This window comes from Bombina bombina, chromosome 2 (genome assembly GCF_027579735.1).
Source record: "Bombina bombina isolate aBomBom1 chromosome 2, aBomBom1.pri, whole genome shotgun sequence".
NCBI classification, from domain to species: Eukaryota; Metazoa; Chordata; class Amphibia; order Anura; family Bombinatoridae; genus Bombina; species Bombina bombina.
Genome location: NC_069500.1, coordinates 1,187,384,591 through 1,187,411,897, shown reverse-complemented (window position 1 = coordinate 1,187,411,897; position 27,307 = coordinate 1,187,384,591). Strand labels below are relative to the sequence as shown.

The 27,307-nt window shown below is 37.5% G+C and overlaps 1 protein-coding gene and 1 long non-coding RNA gene across 3 annotated transcripts in view; one reads left to right on the top strand and one right to left on the bottom strand.

Moving 5' to 3' along the window:
• SORBS2 (sorbin and SH3 domain containing 2) overlaps nt 1–27,307 on the top strand; it is a 551,268-nt gene that overhangs the window by 432,671 nt on the left and 91,290 nt on the right. Inside the window, exons 10-12 of one of the 2 annotated variants that reach the window (XM_053703891.1) lie at nt 3,255–3,311; nt 17,569–17,618; nt 19,555–19,715. In XM_053703891.1, coding sequence (XP_053559866.1) covers nt 3,255–3,311; nt 17,569–17,618; nt 19,555–19,715 — 268 coding nt within the window. The remainder of the gene's footprint in view (nt 1–3,254; nt 3,312–17,568; nt 17,619–19,554; nt 19,716–27,307) is intronic. The other variant, XM_053703892.1, reaches the window with a different exon arrangement.
• The window catches only part of LOC128650165 (uncharacterized), a 232,235-nt gene that overhangs the window by 160,562 nt on the left and 44,366 nt on the right, over nt 1–27,307 (bottom strand). The gene's annotated exons all lie outside the window — the stretch shown is intronic.

Sequence of the window (27,307 nt, the reverse complement as noted above, 5' to 3'; positions counted from 1 at the left end):
GTCCTACTACACAAACGACTGGCAGTTGTGCCAGATGTTCAAGCATTTGTTCAGGCTTTGGTTCGGATCAAGCCTGTTTACAGACCTTTGACTCCTCCCTGGAGTTTAAATCTAGTTCTTTCAGTTCTTCAAGGGGTTCCGTTTGAACCTTTACATTCCGTAGATATTAAGTTGTTATCTTGGAAAGTTTTGTTTTTGGTTGCTATTTCTTCTGCTAGAAGAGTTTCTGAGCTATCTGCTCTACAATGTACTCCACCCTATCTGGTGTTCCATTCAGATAAGGTTGTTTTGCGTACTAAGCCTGGTTTTCTACCAAAGGTTGTTTCCAACAAAAATATTAACCAGGAGACAGTTGTACCTTCTTTGTGTCCGAATCCAGTTTCAAAGAAGGAACGTTTGTTACACAATTTGGACGTAGTCCGTGCTCTAAAATTCTATTTAGAGGCTACTAAAGATTTCAGACAAACATCTTCCTTGTTTGTTGTTTATTCTGGTAAAAGGAGAGGTCAAAAAGCGACTTCTACCTCTCTTTCCTTTTGGCTTAAAAGCATTATCCGATTGGCTTATGAGACTGCCAGACGGCAGCCTCCTGAAAGAATCACAGCTCACTCCACTAGGGCTGTAGCTTCCACATGGGCCTTCAAGAACGAAGCTTCTGTTGATCAGATATGTAAGGCAGCGACTTGGTCTTCACTGCACACTTTTGCCAAATTTTACAAATTTGATACTTTTGCTTCTTCGGAGGCTATTTTTGGGAGAAAGGTTTTACAAGCCGTGGTGCCTTCCGTTTAGGTGACCTGATTTGCTCCCTCCCTTCATCCGTGTCCTAAAGCTTTGGTATTGGTTCCCACAAGTAAGGATGACGCCGTGGACCGGACACACCAATGTTGGAGAAAACAGAATTTATGCTTACCTGATAAATTACTTTCTCCAACGGTGTGTCCGGTCCACGGCCCGCCCTGGTTTTTTAATCAGGTCCGATGAATTATTTTCTCTAACTACAGTCACCACGACACCATATGGTTTCTCCTATTTTTTCCTCCTGTCCGTCGGTCGAATTACTGGGGTGGGCGGAGCCTAGGAGGGACTATATGGCCAGCTTTGCTGGGACTCTTTGCCATTTCCTGTTGGGGAAGAGATATTCCCACAAGTAAGGATGACGCCGTGGACCGGACACACCGTTGGAGAAAGTAATTTATCAGGTAAGCATAAATTCTGTTTTTTTTTTCCATATATGGTTTCCTTGGCAACATAAACCATTATTGCAACCAATCTTGAAAAGTATTCATAGTCCTTCATCTTGCCTTTCAGAATGTTCAAAAGTAATGGAATGTTAAATGTAGGACTTCACTGTTTAAAATTCCTAGACTTAAAAAGTGTGTGTGTATCGATCGACAGAGATGTAAAATATATAGTTTGCACATTTATCTATCAGCTATCAGTTTGATCAGCCTCCTGGCCATTGGTAAATATGACAGTCATTCTACTTATTCAATTTAACAGCAAAATAATAATGGTGCCTAACATTATCCAAGTGTCTGTATTTTATTTCATCTTTACATTTGAAACTAAGGACGGTGCATCTGTAATTGGCAATAAAATGCATACTACCTATGTATGTATGTACCTATATAATATATATATATATATATATATATATATATATATATATATATATATATATATGATACTATATTGTTTTATGTTACAAATCAGGACCATTTGGCCAGTTGTGCTATCACAGTGCACAGTGTGATGCTTATGATTTATTTGCAGTGGTTTATGTTGCATGTTTGCTCACTGTGATTGGTGCATGTAAACACTACCCTTTAATGTATTGGTAGATGCAGGTATAAAGGATTGTTTGTTGCCAGGGAATGTGGTATGAGATTCTAATGATTCCCCCTATCTTTCAAACAAAACTAATTAATTAGGACAGTTTTAAATATGTTAATATTAATAATGTAGCCATATAGTAACACTACTTAGCTGTTAGCTATAACCTGCTCCTGGCCTCAGTCTGACTGTAATATATAATGAGTGAATGACATGGAGGAGCCAGTAATTAGGTATTTATTGTAATTGCTATTAAATATATTTAAAACCATTACATATCACATGAATGTTTGTATTTATACTTTTGGTAGCATGCGTGTAACATAGCATAATTAACCATGTAAATGTCTCACCATCATAATGCATACACAAGGATACAGTAGAATGTAGCTTTTTTTTATTTAATGGAATGTTCTATTTAATTTAAGGACTACTTTATTGTATGTTTTGTGCTACAAGAATACCATTTGCCAATTAATGCTAGTCTTTAATTTAGCCTTTATTAGCTCTAGTTTAAAACATGAGCTAAAACTGTATTTCTATAATTGTAAGTTTAAGTTAATAAAAAAAATCTCTGATAAATTAAATTGGCACGTTTGTTTCATGCATTTGATAAATAATATTATGTTTAGTCATTATTGCTAAATATAACATGACAGAGGGTGGGTTTGAGGCATGTTGTGTGTAAGACATTAAAATAATCTTCCTTAATAGCAGATTTAGTTAGATTTTTTGGCATCAGGTGATTGTTTTCTCATTTATATTTCATACATGGAGATATATCAGAATTAGACCAGGTTCCGCTATTTGCTCTTATCCAAATGTACCTTTTTAGATTTACCCACATTAATCAGGTTCACTTACAAAAAAAATGAAAAAGATATCTGTAGTTAGAAAACACTCTAATATCATCATTATTCACTGCATCACACGTTAGTGAATTGTTGCCATTTGATAACTTAGGAACTGAATTTTTTTTCTCACAGAAGAGTCTTTTGGAAATGTACTGAATCCAGTCTACTGTTCTGTGTCTTTACATGTCTAAGGTTCAGTGTATATGATGTTTAAGCTCACTAAACCGATTACTATAGATAATTGTATCATTTTAGACCCATTATCATTTGCGTGAATGCTGTACTTTGCTTTTCGATTGACGACTTTTACACTAGCACCTCTAGTGTGTGCTATTTTGTTTGGTTCACTTTGCTTGTAGACATTTCATATGTCACTTGCTAATTTCACTAACACTTTGTTTTCGTTTCCATTAGTTGCCTTTTCTATCACTTTTTGAGTTTCTGCAGCTGCCATCACTATATTAACATTTTCCATGCTCCATCTGTCATTTTGTGTTTTACTGTTCCGATTATCCTTCATTTCATCTCCTCACCTCTACATTTTTGTTCTATGTCTGCCACCAGCCTCCTAAAAAACTATTGGATTATGTTCAGGCGAGTTCCCCTGGTGTAACATCTGAGGTAAATCCATTCTTATTCTTTGTTTGCATGTCCTGAGTGCACACAATATAAGGAGTACGCACAATATTCAGTGCTATTAATACGTCCTTGTTCTTAAGTCAAAGCTTCAGCATTAAATCTAACAGCAAAACTCATTTTATGTCATGTAAATTCATTCATGTGTTTTTTTGTAAGTCTTCATATTTAGTGTGTTTTGTCCAAACTTTGCAATGTTGGTTTCTAATTCATACATCTGCACCATTGTTTACTTGCATGCTTCAGTTATTTATATGTTCAGCAAAAGAAACGCTCATATAATAAAATCTACATGATAACGTGATAACATTTAAATAAATCCATTCTCTAGATGAGAAAATATAAATTTTCCTAAATTTTCTTTATTTGTAGGAAGAGAAGAAAAAAAACTTTAACTTTAAAGATAGGGCATGTAATTTTAAACAAGTTTCCAATTTACTTCTATCACCAATTTTGCTTTGTTCTTTTGGTATTCTTAGTTGAAAGCTAAATCTAGAAAGTTCATATGCTAATTTCTAAGCCCTTGAAGGCCGTCTCTTAGCTCAGGGCATTTTTACAGTTTTCACCGCTAGAGGGTGTTAGTTCATGTGTTTCCTATAGATAACACTGTGCTCACGCACGTGGAGTTCCTAGGAGCCAGCACTGATTGGCTAAAATGCAAATCTGTCAAAAGAACTGAAATAAGGGGCAGTTTGCAGAGGCTTAGATACAAGATAATCACAGAGGCAAAACGTGTATTATTATAACTGTGTTGGTTATGCAAAATTAGAGAATGGGTAATAAAGGGATTATCTATCTTTTAAAGCAATAAATATTCTGGTGTAGACTGTCCCTTTAATATCATTGAAGACAAAGCCAGTATATATATAGTATTTTTAATGAGTTGTCTCAAGCGTGTGTTGGTTTATTTCTGGTAGTAAGGGTGATAGCTATTTTGCCCATTTTATTTCTCTAAACTTGGTGTCTAGTGGGTTAAAGGGACATGATACCCAAATGTTGAAGCACATGAAAGTGATGCAGCATAGCTGTACAAAGCTGACTAGAAAATATCACGTTAACATGTATATGTAAAAAATAAAGATATTTTACCTCAAAATGTCCTAAGTATTCACACCCCACTGTAAAGAGACTTTAAAAAGGGACACTAAGCCCAAATATTTTCTTTCATGGTTCAGATAGTTGTAAATTAGAAAGTTTCTTAAAATTGCATGCTCTATTATCAATTTTTCTTTGTTCTCTTACTATCTTCATTAAAAAAAGCAGGAATCTAAGCTAAAGAGCCAGCCCATTTCTGGTTCAGCACTTGGGTTGTGCTTGCTGATTGGTGGCTAAAAAAAAATCTAACAACCAACATGCAAGGAAACTCGATCGCATATTTTCATGTGCGCTAACCCGAAATGAAAATATGAATAATTCACATTACAATGTTCTTCACATAGAAGAATATGTTCTATTTATTAATAAATATTTCTACAATATATATTCTGCTATGTAAAGAACATTGGAATGTGAAATATTTACAGTAAATACACAGTATAACACTTTTATTAAATATGAATATTGCATAAATATGCTTTTACATGTTTTTATCTACTTGATTGCAAAGGGCTCCAATGCACACAAGTTACACCTAATATATTATTTTTAAAGCTTCGAAATGAAGAGTTTAAATGCTAAACAGCATTATAAACCTAATAAAATAATCACACAACAGACTGTATCATCAAACTAAGTTTAATGAACAAAAACATTTTTTTACTTGCATTTTTCTGCAAACAGTTCTCTGCATTGTTAGCATGTTAGATAATATTGGGTCTGCACCTATTCTATGCATTTCAATCTGGACTGATTAAGCAGTTAGGCACCCTCACCTCAAGCAGCTGGACAGGAAGATAATAGGGAAGTGGCTGCTAGATCTTGCTGCTTTGAAAGCTGGTCGATAGCTAATGTCTGTTCTGTGTACACAGATTAATTTCAGATCTGCTAAGCTTGCATAACTTTGCTGCAACACAAGCGGACAGCTCCACCTACTGGCTATTTTAATTAGTGCACTGCTTTTCAATGCTTTTCAATAGCAGTCACATGACTGAAAAAAAAGGTTGTTATTCTGAAACGGCGCAAATTGAATTGGTGTAAACCGAGGGCCACCTGTATATGTATATATATATATATATATATATATATATATATATATAAATCCAAAAGGAAAAAAGTAGATGGCTCCAGCACTGTTTTTTTAAAAATGAAATAACCTTTATTAAGGTGACATAATGAACAGACAGCGACGTTTCGGGTAACGCAGACCCTTAATCATGCATGATTAAAGGTCTGCGTTACCCGTTCATTATGTCACCTTAATAAAGGTTATTTCATTTTTTAAAAAACAGTGCTGGAGCCATCTACTTTTTTTCCTTTTGGATTTATATATTGGAGGTGAGCAGGACCCTCTGGCTACCGTGCACTCTGCTAACTATTCCTGAACTGTTGATTTGTGCTGGACCTATTGCTTTCTTTATATATATATATATATATATATATATATATATATATATATATATATATATATATATATATATATATATATATATATATATATATATATATATTTATATATATATATATATATATTTATATATACATATACATCATTAGACATGTATATGTATGCATCTTTATGTTAAAGCGCTGTGCCTGCCTTTTTTTGTGTGCAATATTTTGTTTGAATAATTTTATTAGATGGTGTTATTATGAGTGTAGCTGTACTTTGTAATGTATTTTTCATGTGTTTTGTGCAACTTTTTAGTTTTGCAAAACAGTCAACCAGAGCTTTGAGAACGCGCTAATCATTCTAGTGTAAATTGCGACTGTGCTCAAGCGATCTCATTCACTTTCAAATTGTTATACAAGCAGTAAACAATACAAGTGCAAACACCCGCAATAAAGCCCTTATTGCTTACGCGTTACTGTTAGTGCTCCACTCGTAATCTGGCCCCAAATGTTTTAAAATATTTTAAGCAACCTTTTGTTAGCAATATTTGCATTGTTTTACAGCCCAGTGACATACACATTGAAAAGCATTTAGTGTTGTTCTTCTTATCTCCTTTATTGTGGCCATTTAAAGGAACAGTCTGCACCAACATTTGTATTGTTTAAGAAGAGAGATAATGCCTTTACTACCCATTCCCCAGCTTTGCACAACCAACATTGTTATATTCATATACTTTATAACCTTTAAACCTCTAAATTTCTGCCTGTTTCTAAGCCACTGTAGGTCACCTCTTATCCTATGCATTTTTAGAGCTTTTCTCAGCCAGGCAGGGCTAGTTAAAGTCTGCCATATAGATAGCATTGTGCTCACTCCTGTGGAATTATGCATTAACCAGCATTAATTGTCTAAAATACAAGTCTGTAAATAGCCCTGAGATAAGGGGGGCAGTCTGCAAAGGCTTAGATACAAGGTAATCACAGAGGTAGAAAGTATATTAATATAACTGTGTTGGTTGTGCACAATTTGGGGAATGGGCAATAAAGGGATTTTCTATCTTTTTAAACACTAACAATTTTGGAGTACACTGTCCCTTTAATGACAGATATAAATAAGATCCTGCAATAAAACAATCACTGTGTAGAATGTTGCAGGGTCAGGCTGCTGCATTTTGCTAGTAGTACTCCAGTCTCTCTGGGGGCAGTGGAAAAAACATAATTTATGTAAGAACTTACCTGATAAATTCATTTCTTTCATATTAGCAAGAGTCCATGAGCTAGTGACGTATGGGATATACATTCCTACCAGGAGGGGCAAAGTTTCCCAAACCTCAAAATGCCTATAAATACACCCCTCACCACACCCACAATTCAGTTTAACGAATAGCCAAGAAGTGGGGTGATAAAAAAGTGCGAAAGCATATAAAATAAGGAATTGGAATAATTGTGCTTTATACAAAATCATAACCACCACAAAAAAAGGGCGGGCCTCATGGACTCTTGCTAATATGAAAGAAATGAATTTATCAGGTAAGTTCTTATATAAATTATGTTTTCTTTCATGTAATTAGCAAGAGTCCATGAGCTAGTGACGTATGGGATAATGATTACCCAAGATGTGGATCTTTCCACACAAGAGTCACTAGAGAGGGAGGGATAAAATAAAGACAGCCAATTCCTGCTGAAAATAATCCACACCCAAAATAAAGTTTAATGAAAAACATAAGCAGAAGATTCAAACTGAAACCGCTGCCTGAAGTACTTTTCTACCAAAAACTGCTTCAGAAGAAGAAAATACATCAAAATGGTAGAATTTAGTAAAAGTATGCAAAGAGGACCAAGTTGCTGCTTTGCAAATCTGATCAACCGAAGCTTCATTCCTAAACGCCCAGGAAGTAGAAACTGACCTAGTAGAATGAGCTGTAATCCTCTGAGGCGGAGTTTTACCCGACTCAACATAGGCAAGATGAATTAAAGATGTCAACCAAGATGCCAAAGAAATGGCAGAAGCTTTCTGGCCTTTTCTAGAACCGGAAAAGATAACAAATAGACTAGAAGTCTTTCGGAAAGATTTAGTAGCTTCAACATAATATTTCAAAGCTCTAACAACATCCAAAGAATGCAACGATTTCTCCTTAGAATTCTTAGGATTAGGACATAATGAAGGAACCACAATTTCTCTACTAATGTTGTTGGAATTCACAACTTTAGGTAAAAATTCAAAAGAAGTTCGCAGCACCGCCTTATCCTGATGAAAAATCAGAAAAGGAGACTCACAAGAAAGAGCAGATAATTCAGAGACTCTTCTGGCAGAAGAGATGGCCAAAAGGAACAAAACTTTCCAAGAAAGTAATTTAATGTCCAATGAATGCATAGGTTCAAATGGAGGAGCTTGAAGAGCCCCCAGAACCAAATTCAAACTCCAAGGAGGAGAAATTGACTTAATGACAGGTTTTATATGAACCAAAGCTTGTACAAAACAATGAATATCAGGAAGAATAGCAATCTTTCTGTGAAAAAGAACAGAAAGAGCAGAAATTTGTCCTTTCAAGGAACTTGCGGACAAACCCTTATCTAAACCATCCTGAAGAAACTGTAAAATTCTCGGTATTCTAAAAGAATGCCAAGAAAAATGATGAGAAAGACACCAAGAAATATAAGTCTTCCAGACTCTATAATATTTCTCTCTAGATACAGATTTACGAGCCTGTAACATAGTATTAATCACAGAGTCAGAGAAACCTCTTTGACCAAGAATCAAGCGTTCAATCTCCATACCTTTAAATTTAAGGATTTCAGATCCTGATGGAAAAAAGGACCTTGAGACAGAAGGTCTGGTCTTAACGGAAGAGTCCACGGTTGGCAAGAGGCCATCCGGACAAGATCCGCATACCAAAACCTGTGAGGCCATGCCGGAGCTACCAGCAGAACAAACGAGCATTCCTTCAGAATCTTGGAGATTACTCTTGGAAGAAGAACTAGAGGCGGAAAGATATAGGCAGGATGATACTTCCAAGGAAGTGATAATGCATCCACTGCCTCCGCCTGAGGATCCCGGGATCTGGACAGATACCTGGGAAGTTTCTTGTTTAGATGAGACGCCATCAGATCTATTTCTGGAAGTTCCCACATTTGAACAATCTGAAGAAATACCTCTGGGTGAAGAGACCATTCGCCCGGATGCAACGTTTGGCGACTGAGATAATCCGCTTCCCAATTGTCTATACCTGGGATATGAACCGCAGAGATTAGACAGGAGCTGGATTCCGCCCAAACCAAAATTCAAGATACTTCTTTCATAGCCAGAGGACTGTGAGTCCCTCCTTGATGATTGATGTATGCCACAGTTGTGACATTGTCTGTCTGAAAACAAATGAACGATTCTCTCTTCAGAAGAGGCCAAAACTGAAGAGCTCTGAAAATTGCACGGAGTTCCAAAATATTGATCGGTAATCTCACCTCCTGAGATTCCCAAACTCCTTGTGCCGTCAGAGATCCCCACACAGCTCCCCAACCTGTGAGACTTGCATCTGTTGAAATTACAGTCCAGGTCGGAAGCACAAAAGAAGCCCCCTGAATTAAACGATGGTGATCTGTCCACCACGTTAGAGAGTGTCGAACAATCGGTTTTAAAGATATTAATTGAGATATCTTTGTGTAATCCTTGCACCATTGATTCAGCATACAGAGCTGAAGAGGTCGCATGTGAAAACGAGCAAAGGGGATCGCGTCCGATGCAGCAGTCATAAGACCTAGAATTTCCATGCATAAGGCTACCGTAGGGAATGATTGTGACTGAAGGTTTCGACAAGCTGCAATCAATTTTAGACGTCTCTTGTCTGTTAAAGACAGAGTCATGGACACTGAATCTATCTGGAAACCCAGAAAGGTTACCCTTGTCTGAGGAATCAAAGAACTTTTTGGTAAATTGATCCTCCAACCATGATCTTGAAGAAACAACACAAGTCGATTCGTATGAGATTCTGCTAAATGTAAAGACTGAGCAAGTACCAAGATATCGTCCAAATAAGGAAATACCACAATACCCTGTTTTCTGATTACAGACAGAAGGGCACCGAGAACCTTTGTAAAAATTCTTGGAGCTGTAGCTAGGCCAAACGGTAGAGCCACAAACTGGTAATGCTTGTCCAGAAAAGAGAACCTCAGGAACTGATAATGATCTGGATGAATCGGAATATGCAGATATGCATCCTGTAAATCTATTGTGGACATATAATTCCCTTGCTGAACAAAAGGCAAGATAGTCCTTACAGTTACCATCTTGAACGTTGGTATCCTTACATAACGATTCAATATTTTTAGATCCAGAACTGGTCTGAAGGAATTCTCCTTCTTTGGTACAATGAAGAGATTTGAATAAAACCCCATCCCCTGTTCCGGAACTGGAACTGGCATAATTACTCCAGCCAACTCTAGATCTGAAACACAATTCAGAAATGCTTGAGCTTTCACTGGATTTACTGGGACACGGGAAAGAAAAAATCTCTTTGCAGGAGGTCTCATCTTGAAACCAATTCTGTACCCTTCTGAAACAATGTTCTGAATCCAAAGATTGTGAACAGAATTGATCCAAATTTCTTTGAAAAAACATAACCTGCCCCCTACCAGCTGAGCTGGAATGAGGGCCGCACCTTCATGTGGACTTAGAAGCAGGCTTTGCCTTTCTAGTAGGCTTGGATTTATTCCAGACTGGAGATGGTTTCCAAACTGAAACTGCTCCTGAGGATGAAGGATCAGGCTTTTGTTCTTTGTTGAAACGAAAGGAACGAAAACGATTATTAGCCCTGTTTTTACCTTTAAATTTTTATCCTGTGGTAAAAAAGTTCCTTTCCCACCAGTAACAGTTGAGATAATAGAATCCAACTGAGAACCAAATAATTTGTTACCCTGGAAAGAAATGGAAAGTAGAGTTGATTTAGAAGCCATATCAGCATTCCAAGTCTTAAGCCATAAAGCTCTTCTAGCTAAAATAGCTAGAGACATAAACCTGACATCAACTCTGATAATATCAAAAATGGCATCACAGATAAAATTATTAGCATGCTGAAGAAGAATAATAATATCATGAGAATCATGATTTGTTACTTGTTGCGCTAAAGTTTCCAACCAAAAAAGTTGAAGCTGCAGCAACATCAGCCAATGATATAGCAGGTCTAAGAAGATTACCTGAACACAGATAAGCTTTTCTTAGAAAGGATTCAATTTTCCTATCTAAAGGATCTTTAAACGAAGTACCATCTGACGTAGGAATGGTAGTACGTTTAGCAAGGGTAGAAATAGCCCCATCAACTTTAGGGAATTCTAACCTGTCAGACGGAACAGGATATAATTGCTTAAAACGTTTAGAAGGAGTAAATGAATTACCCAATTTATCCCATTCTTTGGAAATTACTGCAGAAATAGCATTAGGAACAGGAAAAACTTCTGGAATAACCACAGGAGATTTAAATACCTTATCTAAACATTTAGAATTAGTATCAAGAGGACCAGAATCCTCTATTTCTAAAGCAATTAATACTTCTTTAAGTAAAGAACGAATAAATTCCATTTTAAATAAATATGAAGATTTATCAGCATCAATCTCTGAGACAGAATCCTCTGAACCAGAAGAGTCATCAGAATCAGAATGATGATGTTCATTTAAAAATTCATCTGTAGGGAGAGAAGTTTTAAAAGATTTTTTACGTTTACTAGAAGGAGAAATAACAGACATAGCCTTCTTGATGGATTCAGAAACAAAATCTCTTATGTTATCAGGAACATTCTGCACCTTAGATGTTGAAGGAACTGCAACAGACAATGGTACTTTACTAAAGGAAATATTATCTGCATTAACAAGTTTGTCATGACAATTAATACAAACAACAGCCGGAGGAATAGCTACCAAAAGTTTACAGCAGATACACTTAGCTTTGGTAGATCCAGCACTAGACAGCGATTTTCCTGTAGTATCTTCTGACTCAGATGCAACGTGAGACATCTTGCAATATGTAAGAGAAAAAACAACATATAAAGCAAAATTGATCAAATTCCTTAAATGACAGTTTCAGGAATGGGAAAAAATGCCAAAGAACAAGCTTCTAGCAACCAGAAGCAATGAAAAATGAGACTTAAATAATGTGGAGACAAAAGCGACGCCCATATTTTTTAGCGCCAAATAAGACGCCCACATTATTTGGCGCCTAAATGCTTTTGGCGCCAAAAATGACGCCACATCCAGAACGCCGACATTTTTGGCGCAAAATAACGTCAAAAAATGACGCAACTTCCGGCGACACGTATGACGCCGGAAACGGAAAATAATTTTTGCGCCAAAAAAGTCAGCGCCAAGAATGACGCAATAAAATGAAGCATTTTCAGCCCCCGTGAGCCTAACAGCCCACAGGGAAAAAAGAGTCAAATTTTTGAAGGTAAGAAAAAATGAATAATTCAAATGCATAATCCCAAATATGAAACTGACTGTCTGAAAAATAAGGAAAGTTGAACATTCTGAGTCAAGGCAAATAAATGTTTGAATACATATATTTAGAACTTTATAAACAAAGTGCCCAACCATAGCTTAGAGTGTCACAGAAAATAAGATTTACTTACCCCAGGACACTCATCTACATGTTTGTAGAAAGCCAAACCAGTACTGAAACGAGAATCAGCAGAGGTAATGGTATATATAAGAGTATATCGTCGATCTGAAAAGGGAGGTAAAAGATGAATCTCTACGACCGATAACAGAGAACCTATGAAATAGACCCCGTAGAAGGAGATCACTGCATTCAAATAGGCAATACTCTCCTCACATCCCTCTGACATTCACTGCACGCTGAGAGGATGCTGCGGAGCGCATATCAACGTAGAATCTAGCACAAACTTACTTCACCACCTCCATCGGAGGCAAAGTTTGTAAAACTGAATTGTGGGTGTGGTGAGGGGTGTATTTATAGGCATTTTGAGGTTTGGGAAACTTTGCCCCTCCTGGTAGGAATGTATATCCCATACGTCACTAGCTCATGGACTCTTGCTAATTACATGAAAGAAACCACAATTTTTTTAGTTCAATTTCCAGAAAAGGAAAATGATCACATTTTGTGTCTAATGTACCTTTATCTGAATGTTCAACAGAACCCTCACACTTAGAAAATATATATTCAACACATCACATATACATGTATCTTCCACATAGGTAAATATAAATGTTCTCGTAGGGAAGAGTTTGCACCTCCACAAGAAATATTGCCCAATCACAATTGTAAATATTAGATCTGCCAAGTGGGTGTGTTTGCTGAAATGATTTAGTGCATTGACCTATTATTAGCAATCACACCAGTAGCATTCCTCAGAATGTGATAACTTGCACAATGTAGACATATTATTCTGCTGCTGAAGTATAAGTAATTGTATTTGTCTGCTACTGCACCAACTGAGCCTCTATTGGTATTGGGTCTTTATTTAATGCTCGGATCTGTCAGAATATCCCTCTAACATTCTTTTCATACCACTGGGTAGGTGTGTAATTATATCTCTTTTACATGTTTGCTTTTATATTAGCTGTAATAATTCATTATAGTTTGCTGGAGTGGTCTTTCATTGCTGGCTTTCACAATGTTTACAAGCATATATAAAAGAGAATAAATGTGATTTAATGTTCTGTTCTTTTAAAACTAACTTACTTGTCTTATTTTTATATACAATGTCTTCCCATGTTAAAAAAAAAAAGAAAACGTTTAAAGAACCATAACTTAATCTAATTAGGTTATGTCTTTCTCAACCTCCCTCCATGCCTGCGTTTGTCAGGGACACTGCCAGAGGTTAATGGTTGGGGGTAGCACAAGGGAAGGGGCATTCCATTATTGAGGTGGGGACATAGGTGTCAACTGAATGGTTGGATGGGAGGTCTGCTTAGCCCCAAAGCAGTTAGCTTTTCACAGCAAGTCAAAGTATGGAATTGGCTTAAAGACAGACAAAATCCAGCATGGATTATAGACATTGTTATACTAGCACAGTTAAAAAATAACATTTTAAATATTTTTTATGGGGAAAAGTGCCTATGCCTCATCCTTAATGTTTGAAGACCTGCCCCAGAAGTCCCCCGTCCTTGCCTCCACTCCTACCTTGCCTAGGGCATTGTTTTGGCTCTACAGGCCTCAACCTTCATCAGGAATGGAGTGGCCTTGAAGACATACGCTATGCATGCACACAAGGCTCGCTCCTGACAAGGGTTGCAGCCCTATGGCAATGGCAGCCCACCGGGAAAAGTCCCGGTATCCCAGCAGGCCAATCCGGCACTGTTCTTAATTTTAACCCCTTAACCCAATGGGGCGTAAATCTATGTCATGTGGTCGCTGATGGGTAGAAAAGGACACACCTCTGGAATTCTGACAGGATTCAATAAAGGAACAAGCAATCTCCCTGAAAAAACAATACATTTTGAAAAGTCCATTTAGATAAAAAAAATACTACAGTGCCCTTTTAATTCTGCATGAGGCATTACAGAAATCATTTAGTAAGAGCCTGTCATGCCCTATTAAGTTATAATTAGTAGAATATCTCTCTTTTCTCTATATATAGGGCACTGGGCTGTCTAATATTAAGAGCATGATGCATGTTAATGGTCAGTCTGGCTCCACAATGTGCCTAATTCTATCTGCAATCTTGGCAACAAATTAAGTGGTTGCTTTAAAGGGTTGTTGTCACCTTATGATGGATTTCACTTAACAAGTACAAACTATTTAGGAACAGTATTAAATGTCTTTTAGGAAAGATCATATCCACATATAATGAAAATGATTTTGCCTATGGCAAAACAGGAGTTTTACAAGGACATTAAATTCCCATTCATCCCATTAAAATCTGCTATTTTTAGCTATGTGCACAATAACATTATTAATCACCTTTTCAGTACCATTTCCTAAACATTTATTTAAACAGCAGTAACATAGGGGTATTGCCATTACCTTTTAAGTGTAAGCCCTTATATGACCTTTTGACCTTGGCTAAGTCACTTTATCTGCTTTCTCCAAATATCTTCAGTGCCAAACACATAACTGTCATTCTATGTATAGGCACAGTAGTTTTCAGTGATATATTGGGAATTCATTTTCCTTACTATTAATAAAGAAATTGGAATTTCATGTGTTGCCATTTAAGGATGCTTGATTATAAACAAGAAAAGTATTTACACAAATGTGTATATTTTATATTGTTTTCTAACACTAGCTGTATGTACATATCACTGATTATGTTATTGTAGCTGGATTGCATAAATTTATTCTGCATATTCTTTAGGGTATTTTGCCGTTTGATTATTTAATGTATTATTTGTGATACATTGTTAAAGTGAAGGTCCATTTTGATGAATTAGTGCCCGGTTTTTAATAAACCTATTAAAAACAAGGGCACTTTAATTTATCAAAATTGTCATTTCACTGTTTTCTTTAAAAACGTACATTTTAATCCTGAATACCGCTCCAACGATTCCCCCGACCATCGGAAGCCTCTGCAGACGTCAGAAATGACGAATCAGGCTTCCTCCAATCACAGCTTCCCCCCCCCTGGGGGAATCTTGGCCTGATGCAATGCTGTGATTGGAGGAAGCCGGATTCGTCATTTTGGACCCGCGAAGACGGCTTGCGACGGGTGGAGGAAGTGCTGGAGCGGCTGCCAGGATTAAAAGGTAAGTTTTTGAAGAAAACAGTGAAATGTCAATTTTGATGAATTAAAGTGCCCTTGTTTTTAATAGGTTTATTAAAAACCGCACACTAATTCATCAAAATGGACCTTCACTTTAACAATGTATCACAAATAATAAGAGATACCTTGGTAGACATCTGGAGCGCTACATGACAGGAAATAGTGCTGCCCTCTAGTGCTCTTGTAAATGCATAACATTCTTGCAAAACTGCTGCCATATAGTGCTCCAGAAATGGGCCGGCTACTAAGTATACTGTCTCTTTTTTTTCTACAAAAGATACCAAGAGAATGAAGAAAAAATTGATAATAAAAGTAAATTAGAAAGTGGTTTAAAATCACATGCTCTATCTGAATCATGAAATATTTTTTTGGGGTTTGATATTAATTTAACAAATTCTCCATATGTTTTTGTTATGGTAGGGCATTTATTAGGATCTTGTTATGGGTAACTTAACTAGAGCTTTGTTGTGTAAAAATAACTTTACAGCATTAACACTTAGACACTGTATAGGTTTGGAACACTGTTAAATTAACTTTAATTTATTATATAAACACATATATACATACATGTAGGTCTGAGTCTCTTCTACCTACATTTTTGAATAACTATATGTTTATGTTTGTTACATGAAAAAAATAATTATAATGTATGTTATTTTTATTTTTTTGTAGCACATTTTTTTTCTAAATAAAAATGCCCATCTTTATTTTTTAATGTACTGTACTCTTTATTTTGGGGTCAATTGGGACACATTTTTTTCATTAGCCAAAGGTCTGACCTCTAGTTAATTGCGTTTAGCGCAAAGTGAAACCGTGAGCTCACGGGAGCATTAACCAACTGCTTGTAATGGCTGGTTATTTAACGTGCGCCTGTAAACGGGAAAATATGCCCCTTTACGGGCGCACCTTAAGATAGCGCTCCACTATCTAGCCCTATATAATTAATAATAATAATAATAATAATAGATCTGTTGAAATGAAATATATATATAAATAATGTCCCTGTAAATATGTTATCAAATTCTGACAGAGTTGCAGGAAGTAAATGTAATACCCGCATACAGTTATAGGCCAAAACTTGAGAAGCCGATCACACGCCTTCGCCGCATACGGGCAGCGGATCTGTTCGTCCGCTGGATTGTATGCAGAATTACACACTCCACTGAGTGTATAATATCCGTCCCTTCACTAACAACGACCAATCGTGTGAGAGAAGGCACTGTCAATCACCGAGAGTGAGCAAGCTCTCAGTGATTTCTCTTTGCCACCTCATAGGTTGCGGGAAGCAGGCTCACATGTGCAAAACTGCCCCGCAAGGGCTCCAGAGTAGCTTCCACTACTTTGTACATGGACCCCTAAGTTTTTAGCAGGTGTAATTACACCTCTCACCAAAACCCTAGTTGTGCATAAAACATTATATTACCTGTGTTTTTTCTTTATTAAGCATCTCGTGTAATTAGCTTTACTGTTATTTGCTTATTTCTATTTGTTTAATAAACAGAAGTATTGGTGTGACAATGTAATCCAGTGTAATGGCTTATTGTGGGTCAAAATCAGGCTAAAAGAGAGGGCACCATATCATAAAACCAGCTTCTTAGTTGTTCTCTCTCTTTTTAAATATTTTTTCAGTTCAGAAGTAGGCTAGGAATCAGGATCCAAATAAAGCTTATTTTAGTTTATTGCAGCAAAGAATGATCCTGTTCATAAGTGTGCACGTGCGGCATGCAGTCCGTTTATGTAAACCCACACACATCCACATCACATCCCAGCGTTGGCAACCAAGGTTATATTTAAACTATATTTGTTATATTCTTTTATCCTTTTACCTTTGCTTTGAGAATGTACATACTTTATTTTCATCCTTAGACTCAATATGCCAAAAATGTTAAATACCACAAATTGTATTTATTAATTTGCCAACTTGTACTTTTATTTGTCATGTTGCAAGTTAGAAGAAAATGGTGACGTTTGTGTAAAACCACCATACCTAACAGTCATGCGCAAGAGTGTACATTTAAGTTTAAAATATTTTACATTTATTTCTGTTTTACAGACCTCCTTGTACCAGCCATCCATAGACAAAATCATGGAAAGACCTTCCAGGTAAGAAATTAGGGAGAACATACTGATCTTAATAAATATAGCCATCTAAATCATTCTCATGCATATGGATATTAAACCCAGTATGACTAATAAGGTGTGCACCTAAACAGATTATTTTACTCTTGCATGTACTATCTAAAAGCATGTTTCGTTATATGGTTAATTAACAGTTCTCATTGTGCTTGTTGGTAAGCCAGTTTGAGTCATACAGTTCGGTTTACTGGATATCTGCAGATTCAGTCCCAAATTGGCTTTTCCAGGCAAGGCTCATGATGGGTGGAGCTTGGCTTTTGAAAAACATTTGCAGCAAACAAAATGTTTAGATTTGGCTGATATGTTATTTTATAGCAAGAAGACAGGTTTTGTAATTACAAGGTGTGTACTTTTCCCTTTAAAGGGACAGTCTACACCAGAATTGTTATTACCCATTCACCAGTTTTGCGTAACCAACACTGTTATATTAATATATGTTTTACCTCTGTAATTACCTTGTATCTAAGCCTCTGCAGACTGCCCCCTTTTCTCAGTGCTTTTAACAGATATGCAGTTTAGCCAATCAGTACAGACTCCTAAATAACACCACGGGAGTGAGGATAGTGTTATCTATATGACACACATGAACTAGTACTGTCTAACTGTGAAAAACTTTCAAAATGCTCTGAGCTAGGAGGCGGTTTTTAACGGTTTAGAAATCAGTTTGAGCCTACCTAGGTTTAGCTTTTCAAACATACCACCAAGGGAACAAAGCAAATTTGATGATAAAAGTAAATTGGAAAGTTGTTTAAAATTGCACACCCTATATGGATCATGAAAGTTTAATTTTGACTAGACTGTCCCTTTAACTTTCTCATTGGTTTCATTCAAACACCACCAAGCATCAGGGAAGTATCCTAATTTCCCTGTTACTGCAAATTATTCTTGTTTCATTGGACTGTCTTCCCATGAGGCCTTACTTGGGCAATAAGAGACATTAAACACACATTTTTTCTTTCATGATTCAGATAGAGAAAACAATTTTAAACAACATTCCAATTTACTTCTAATGTCTAATTTCCTTAATTCTTTAGGTATCATTTAAAATAGCAATGCACATGGGTGAGCCAATCACACAAGGCATCTATGTGCAGCCACCAATCAGCAGCTACTAAGCCTATCTAGATATGTTTTTCAGCAAAGGATATCAAGAGAATGAAGAAAATTAGTTGTTTAAAATTGCATGCTCTTTCTAAATCACAAAAGATGTCCCTTTAAACATTATCATTATCTAAGTGTCAACAGGACCACCTACAGGGGATGAAAGACGTCATTGGCATTAGGGTCCTGGTGGGTAAGGGGGGCCTCACATTTTATAAACGTGAGATACTGTGTTGCAAATAGGTAGCTATTATAATATTATAGTATTTGTAATATTTATATGATTAGACAAGCACAGCAGCAAAAAACAAAGCAAATTGTAAAAAACTGTAGGAGAATTATCAAGTCTGCAGGTTTGTACCGTATTATAATTATATAAGATTTCAATTTAACACAGTTTGTGAGTCTTCATCTTAAATCTGCAAGCTAAGCATTTGTGGAATTGCTTCTTATTACAGAATTGGAAAGGGCCACTAGCTCGGCAGATCCTTTAAATTCCCTCTATTTTCACAATTTTATGTGCCAGTGAAATTACAAATCAAAGCTGGAGTCATTCATCAGAGAGCCGCAGTGTCACGCTCTGATTACACTGCATCTTTATATTGACTTGTGGGAGTGAGGTTTGGATGAAAGCCCTGATTATTCACAAGGGACAAGACATACTGGCACATTAAGCATCAATGTAATAAATTGTTTCCATGGAGATAAAATAAACAATAGGTACAAATTGCAGATGCCGAATTTCTTCATTAATGTCACTATGAATAGTTTTTTAATCAGTGTCATTATTATATTTTATAAGTTTGGCCAGTGATTACAGAAAAAGGAGGAAGTCTGAGCCCAGTGTCGGCCATCAGAGGGCACACAGAGCCAGTCAAAGCCGCACAGATGCCCAAGGCACCAACCATACCCTGAAAAAGACTGCCATTAACTCATCTCCTTCTTCCCCCTCCAGAGCAAAAGGTAAGAAATCTGCAGCACTGTAATGTTTGTTTACAGGTATGGTGTTGAAGCAGGCAGCTGGTGTTAATACATTTTAGCTGTATATATTCTTTTGTGAGATGTAACAGCGCCATCTATCCTTTATTTAAGTACAAGCATGACAGCCAGTTCCCTGATTATCATATCTGAAGAACAATTATAATATTTAGCATTTCTAAAAATTCTATTTCTTCTTGAACTGAAAATAAATGATTTGTAGAACACTGTTTGTAAAAAGCATATTAGTTTTAATTGATTAAATTATTGTCTAAATCTCAGAAGTTTCATCTGTGTGTCGGTATGTTGTCAATTTGAGGGGGGCATGTTTATTTTAATGTATCTAGAAAAAGAAATACATAGATTACAACTATTATGAAATATATTTTTTTAAATAGTTAAGAACTAACACTTTCAAATTCTCCTTGAATACTTTATTTTTGTTTCCTTCTGTTGCTGATGCCTTTTCTGTCTCTACCACTATGTTAATTTCTGGAAATATCTTTCTTTTATCATGCTGCTCCTTGGATTATGAAGGTGGGGATGTTAGCAGAATGTATCCACCCCTTTTTTCTTACTCAGTTCACAATCAAAATGGCTCAGATTGTTGTAGAGGCTACCGTTGCCATTTAGCTGTGCCTGATGATACAAAACGAGCAATCAGTTTTAAAAATGGCTGGCAAATGACACGGCAAAATGCAGAAGTGTGGAGTAGTACAGAGGAATCAGCATCACCAAAAATCAAATCTAGGAGTTGTGATGACTTGTTGGCAGAGAATCACAATGACTTTTCTAACACGCAGACCAAATCTGAGAGCATGGGCTCCCTTCTGTGTGAAGAAAAACCTAAACAAGGTTGTCCCATGTCTTGGGGCACTTCCTTTGCATATGAGGGCTGTCCTACAAATAGGTCAAGGGTTCGCCATAAATCAGCCCATGACACTCCTGGGTTCCTGAAATTATATAAAAAAATGCATCGCATAAATCGTAAAGACTTAATGGGCTCTGAAGTTATTTGTTCTGTAAAGTCTCGGATACTACAATATGAGCAGGAACAACAAAAGTGCATGTTTTCAGGTTGGAGGACAATATCTGAAGAGGTCCCAAGAGATATGGTCCCAACAAGGATATCAGAATTTGAGCAGCTCATAAAGAAATCAAAATCAATGCCAAACCTTGGAGATGAAATGTTGTCTGCGGTCAGTTTGGATATTTCAACCAATAGTTCCTGCCCAAAGCGACGTTTTTCTATTGAGTCTTTACTGGATGATGAAAACCAAGATAGACATGTTTCTCAGGTACAGCACAATGGCAAGGCTAAAACTCTTGTTCCAGTTCATATTGAGGTAACAAGTGACCAGATCCCAAGATCAAATGTGGAGTTTTCTGATAGTGACCCAGATGCGGTTGTTTCAGATTTGAGTGACTTTATTCAGATTGAGGGATCTTCATTTTGCAGTGAAAGCGATTTTGACCATTATTCATTTACTTCTTCAGAGAGCTTCTATGGGTCTGGACATCACCATCACCACCACCATCACCACCACCACCACCACCGCCATCTCATCAGCTCTTGCAAAGGCAGGTGCCCAGCATCATACACACGTTTTACTACTATGTTAAAGCATGAAAGGGCTAAGCAGGAGAAAAGTGAATCTTTGGGTAAACAAGAGTCAGATTCTGGTCTTTCCAAAATTGCATTCTTAGTGAGCCCGGTGCCTTTCCGTAGAAAAAAGACCTCAACTCCAAAAAGACAGGATGAGAAGACCAGGTGTAAAACTTCAGTATTTGAAGCACTGGATTCTGCACTCCAGGATATTTGTGACCAAATAAAAGCTGAAAAGAGACGTGGAAGCTTGCCAGATAACAGCATCCTACACAGACTCATTAGTGAGCTGCTTCCAGATGTTCCTGAAAGGATCTCCTCTTTAAAAGCATTTCCTCTGGCCACTGCAAATCAGTCTTTTTACCAGTTGCCTCAAGATGGTGCTATTCATTACCCAGCGTACCAGAATGATTGTGAAACTATGACATCTTGTGCCTCTTATGTGGACATAGACACTACTAACAACAATCCCCAAGATAATACGTTCTGTTTTCAAGGTGCTCTGTCCTCCATTCTTTTTGTTTTCATCATCTTGACTCATTTCATCTCAAATCCCCCTTTCCATCTAATATGGGTAAATCACTTATGGCCACTGAGCATCCCAAATATTTTGTCTGAATTAATTTCACATGGTTCACATGCAAACTAGAGATGTGGTTAGCTGGAATAAAAAATTAAATAAGTTCGAAACAACAATAGCTTAGTAGCATTAGTTTTCTGCCAGTTAGAAATATTACTGCAACATGTTATTGTCAGTGTCATGATTTAATTAATAAAGTTACATTATTTCAATATGTGTTAACACATTTATTATTCAGCTGGCTTTGATAGTTTTCAGGTAATTTTAAAAATCCAGTTTTGTTTTAATTGTCAAGTGTGACTAAAGCTTTACATTTCTGTTTCCACATCTCTTCTTTGGTGAAAAATATGTAAACCATATGAAATTACAGCACATTGTGAATGCATGTATGTACCTGTATGTTTTGTATTACACACAATTATCAACATGTTGAGCAACCACTGGACCTCTCTTTGATCATAAATAATAATGTGTAAAATATGAGACCTTTAAAACAATATTAACTCTTATTTAAAATATTAAATGAATATAAAATGGTGCCTATAAGAATGGGACATAGGGACAAAAACATATAAAGATAAATGATGCCAGTACATATATATTAGGGAAACATCTTACAGTTAGTTTTCATTTTTCCTTTAGAAATCAAAGGTCCCGTTCTATTTCCAGGTTTAAAAAATTGTGTTATTAGGCCGGTTATTTTGCAGTATCATATGGCAAGAGATGTAGCATTCTTTATATTCTGCTTCCTTTATGATGGCCATTCTCTAATGATAAAGCGGATACATACAACTGTCACAGCACATACCAATTTTGTCCAAGCTCCCATTCCCTCTACTGGGATTGCATTGCTTTGGACAAGCTTCACAAAAATCACTTTAATCAAAATCAGTTTACTTCCACTATCAGGTTTGCTTTGTCCTCCTGGTATTCTTTGTTGTAAATCTAAGCAGGTTCATAAAAGCTCAGGAGCGTGCACATGTTTTTAGAACTTTATAGCAGAAGTGTTTTACAACATTGTTGGTTGGTACCAGTCTTTTACATTGGTTGGAATGTCTTTTTAATTTAGCTCCCCTAACTGACACAGACAGCCTCTATCAGAGACCCTAATTGTTAAATTAGCTGCCCATCACTGACACAGGCAGTTTGTATCAGAGACCCTAATAGTTAAATTAGCTGCCCATCACTGACACAGACAGCCTCTATCAGAGACCCTCATAGTTAATTTAGCTGCCCCTTACTGACACAGACAACCTCTATCAGAGACCCTAATAGTTAAATTAGCTGCCCCTCACTGACACAGGCAGTTTCTATTAGAGACCCTAATATTTTAATTTGCTGCCCCTCACTGACACAGGCAGTCTGTATCAAAGACCCTCATAGTTAATTTAGCTGCCCATCACTGACACAGACAGTTTCTATCAGAGACCCTCATAGTTAAATTAGCTGCCCATCACTGACACAGACAGCCTCTATCAGAGACCCTAATAGTTAAATTAGCTGCCCATCACTGACACAGACAGCCTCTATCAGAGACCCTAATAGTTAAATTAGCTGCCCCTCACTGACACAGACAGCCTCTATCAGAGACCCTAATAGTTAAATTAGCTGCCCCTCACTGACACAGACAGCCTCTATCAGAGACCCTAATAGTTAAATTAGCTGCCCCTCACTGACACAGACAGTCTCTATCAGAGACCCTAATAGTTAAATTAGCTGCCCCTCACTGACACAGACAGTCTCTATCAGAGACCCTCATAGTTAAATTAGCTGCCCCTCACTGACACAGACAGTCTCTATCAGAGACCCTTATAATTAAAGAGACATTCCAGTCAAAATGTAAATGCACATAGATGAATTACAGCTCTGGAGCGTGTACATGTTTTTAGAACTTTATAGCAGAAGTGTTTTACAACATTGTTGGTTGGTACCAGTGTTTTACATTGTTGCAAATACTTCTGCTATAGAGTGCTAAAGACAAATGCACTCTGCCAGGAGCCTCCCTAGATTTACTCTGCAGCATAGAATACCAAGACAACAAAGCAACTCTGGAAAGTTGTTTAAAAATGCACACGAACCACCCTGACTCCCCAGTGGATTGACTATCTGCCTACTTACTGCCCGGTTCCTCCTACCACAGCCCCTCCCACAACAGTGGGCCTCTGGGAAGTGCCACCTTTATAGTTATTTTCTGGAGATGGCACTGATAAATAGAGCCCTATATTGCAAACTTTTATTTTTCTATGCAGAATGAAAAAAATGTTTATTACAATCTCTTACTGTTTACTGTACCCTTTTAAAGTAGCTGCCTCTCACTGATACAAACAGCCTTTAGCAGATACTCTAATAGTTCATTTAGCTGCCCCTCACTGACACAGACAGTCTGTATCAGAGACCCTAATAGTTAAATTAGCTGCCCCTCATTGATACAGACATCCCGTATCAGAGACCCTCATAGTGAATTTAACTGCCCCTAACTGACACAGACAGCCTCTATCAAAGACCCTAATAGTTAAATTAGCTGCCCCTCACTGACACAGACAGCCTCTATCAAAGACCCTAATAGTTAAATTAGCTGCCCCTCACTGACACAGGCAGCCTCTATCAGAGACCCTCATAGTTAATTTAGCTCCCCTCACTGACACAGACAGCCTCTATCAGAGACCCTAATAGTTAAATTAGCTGCCCCTCACTGACACAGGCAGCCTCTATCAGAGACCCTCATAGTTAATTTAGCTCCCCTCACTGACACAGACATCCTCTATCAGAGACCCTAATAGTTAAATTAGCTGCCCCTCACTGACACAGGCAGTTTCTATCAAAGACCCTAATAGTTAAATTAGCTGCCCCTCACTGACACAGACATCCTCTATCAGAGACCCTAATAGTTTAATTAGCTGCCCCTCACTGACACAGACAGTCTGTATCAGAGACCCTCATAGTTAATTTAGCTGCCCCTCACTGACACAGCCTCTATCAGAGACCCTAATAGTTAAATTAGCTGCCCCTCACTGACTCAGGCAGTCTGTATCAGAGACCCTCATAGTTAAATTATCTGCCCCTCACTGACACAGACAGCCTCTATCAGAGACCCTCATAGTTAAATTAGCTGCCCCTCACTGACACAGACAGCCTCTATCAGAGACCTAATAGTTAAATTAGCTGCCCCTCACTGACACAGGCAGTCTATATCAGAGACCCTCATAGTTAATTTAGCTGCCCCTCACTGACACAGGCAGTCTGTATCAGAGACCCTCATAGTTAAATTATCTGCCCCTCACTGACACAGACAGCCTCTATCAGAGACCCTCATAGTTAAATTAGCTGCCCCTCACTGACACAGACAGCCTCTATCAGAGACCCTAATAGTTAAATTAGCTGCCCCTCACTGACACAGGCAGTCTATATCAGAGACCCTCATAGTTAAATTAGCTGCCCCTCACTGACACAGGCAGTCTATATCAGAGACCCTCATAGTTAATTTAGCTGCCCCTCACTGACACAGACAGCCTCTATCAGAGACCCTAATAGTTAAATTAGCTGCCCCTCACTGACACAGGCAGTCTATATCAGAGACCCTCATAGTTAAATTAGCTGCCCCTCACTGACACAGACAGTTTCTATCAGAGACCCTTATAGTTAAAGAGACATTCCAGTCAAAATGTAAATGCACATAGACGAATTACATATTTGAATATAAACATATTTGCAATATACATGTATTGACAAAAATGCTTCTAAAAAAAGAAATGCATCCATGTGAGTTCCAATTTTGGTTGGAATGTCTTTTTAAATTAGCTGCCCCTCACTGACACAGACAGCCTCTATCAGAGACCCTAGTAGTTAAATTAGCTGCCCCTCACTGACACAGACAGCCTCTATCAGAGACCCTAGTAGTTAAATTAGCTGCCCCTCACTGACACAGATAGCCTCTATCAGAGACCTTGGTAGTTAAAATAGCTGCCCCTCACTGACACAGATAGCCTCTATCAGAGACCCTAGTAGTTAAATTAGCTGCCCCTCACTGACACAGACAGCCTCTATCAGAGACCCTAATAGTTAAATTAGCTGCCCCTCACTGACACAGGCAGTCTATATCAGAGACCCTCATAGTTAAATTAGCTGCCCCTCACTGACACAGGCAGTCTATATCAGAGACCCTCATAGTTAATTTAGCTGCCCCTCACTGACACAGACAGCCTCTATCAGAGACCCTAATAGTTAAATTAGCTGCCCCTCACTGACACAGGCAGTCTATATCAGAGACCCTCATAGTTAAATTAGCTGCCCCTCACTGACACAGACAGTTTCTATCAGAGACCCTTATAGTTAAAGAGACATTCCAGTCAAAATGTAAATGCACATAGACGAATTACATATTTGAATATAAACATATTTGCAATATACATGTATTGACAAAAATGCTTCTAAAAAAAGAAATGCATCCATGTGAGTTCCAATTTTGGTTGGAATGTCTTTTTAAATTAGCTGCCCCTCACTGACACAGACAGCCTCTATCAGAGACCCTAGTAGTTAAATTAGCTGCCCCTCACTGACACAGACAGCCTCTATCAGAGACCCTAGTAGTTAAATTAGCTGCCCCTCACTGACACATATAGCCTCTATCAGAGACCTTGGTAGTTAAAATAGCTGCCCCTCACTGACACAGATAGCCTCTATCAGAGACCCTAGTAGTTAAAATAGCTGCCCCTCACTGACACAGACAGCCTCTATCAGAGACCCTAGTAGTTAAATTAGCTGCCCCTCACTGACACAGACAGCCTCTATCAGAGACCCTAGTAGTTAAAATAGCTGCCCCTCACTGACACAGATAGCCTCTATCAGAGACCTTGGTAGTTAAAATAGCTGCCCCTCACTGACATACAGCCTCTATCAGAGACCCTAGTAGTTAAAGGGACAGTCTACACCAGAATGTTTATTGTTTAAAAAGATAGATAATGTCTTTATTACCCATTCCCCAGTTTTGCATAACCAACACAGTTATATAAATACATTTTTTATCTCTGTGATTACCTTGTATCTAAGCCTCTGCAATGTGCCCCCTTATTTCAGTTCTTTTGACAGACATCCATTTTTGCCAATCAGAGCTGGCTCACTGGAACTCCATGTGCGTGAGCACAGTGTTATCTATATCACACACATGAACTAACACCCTCTAGTGGTGAAAAACTGTCAAAATGCCCTGAGAGAAGAGGCAGCCTTCAAGGGCTAAGAAATTAGCATATTAACCTCCTAGGTTTAGCTTTTAACTAAGAATACCAAGAGAACAAAGCAAAATTGATGATAAAAGTAAACTGGAAAATTTGTTTAAAATGGCATTCTCTATCTGAATCATGAATGTTTATTTTGGACTGGACTGTCCATTTAAAT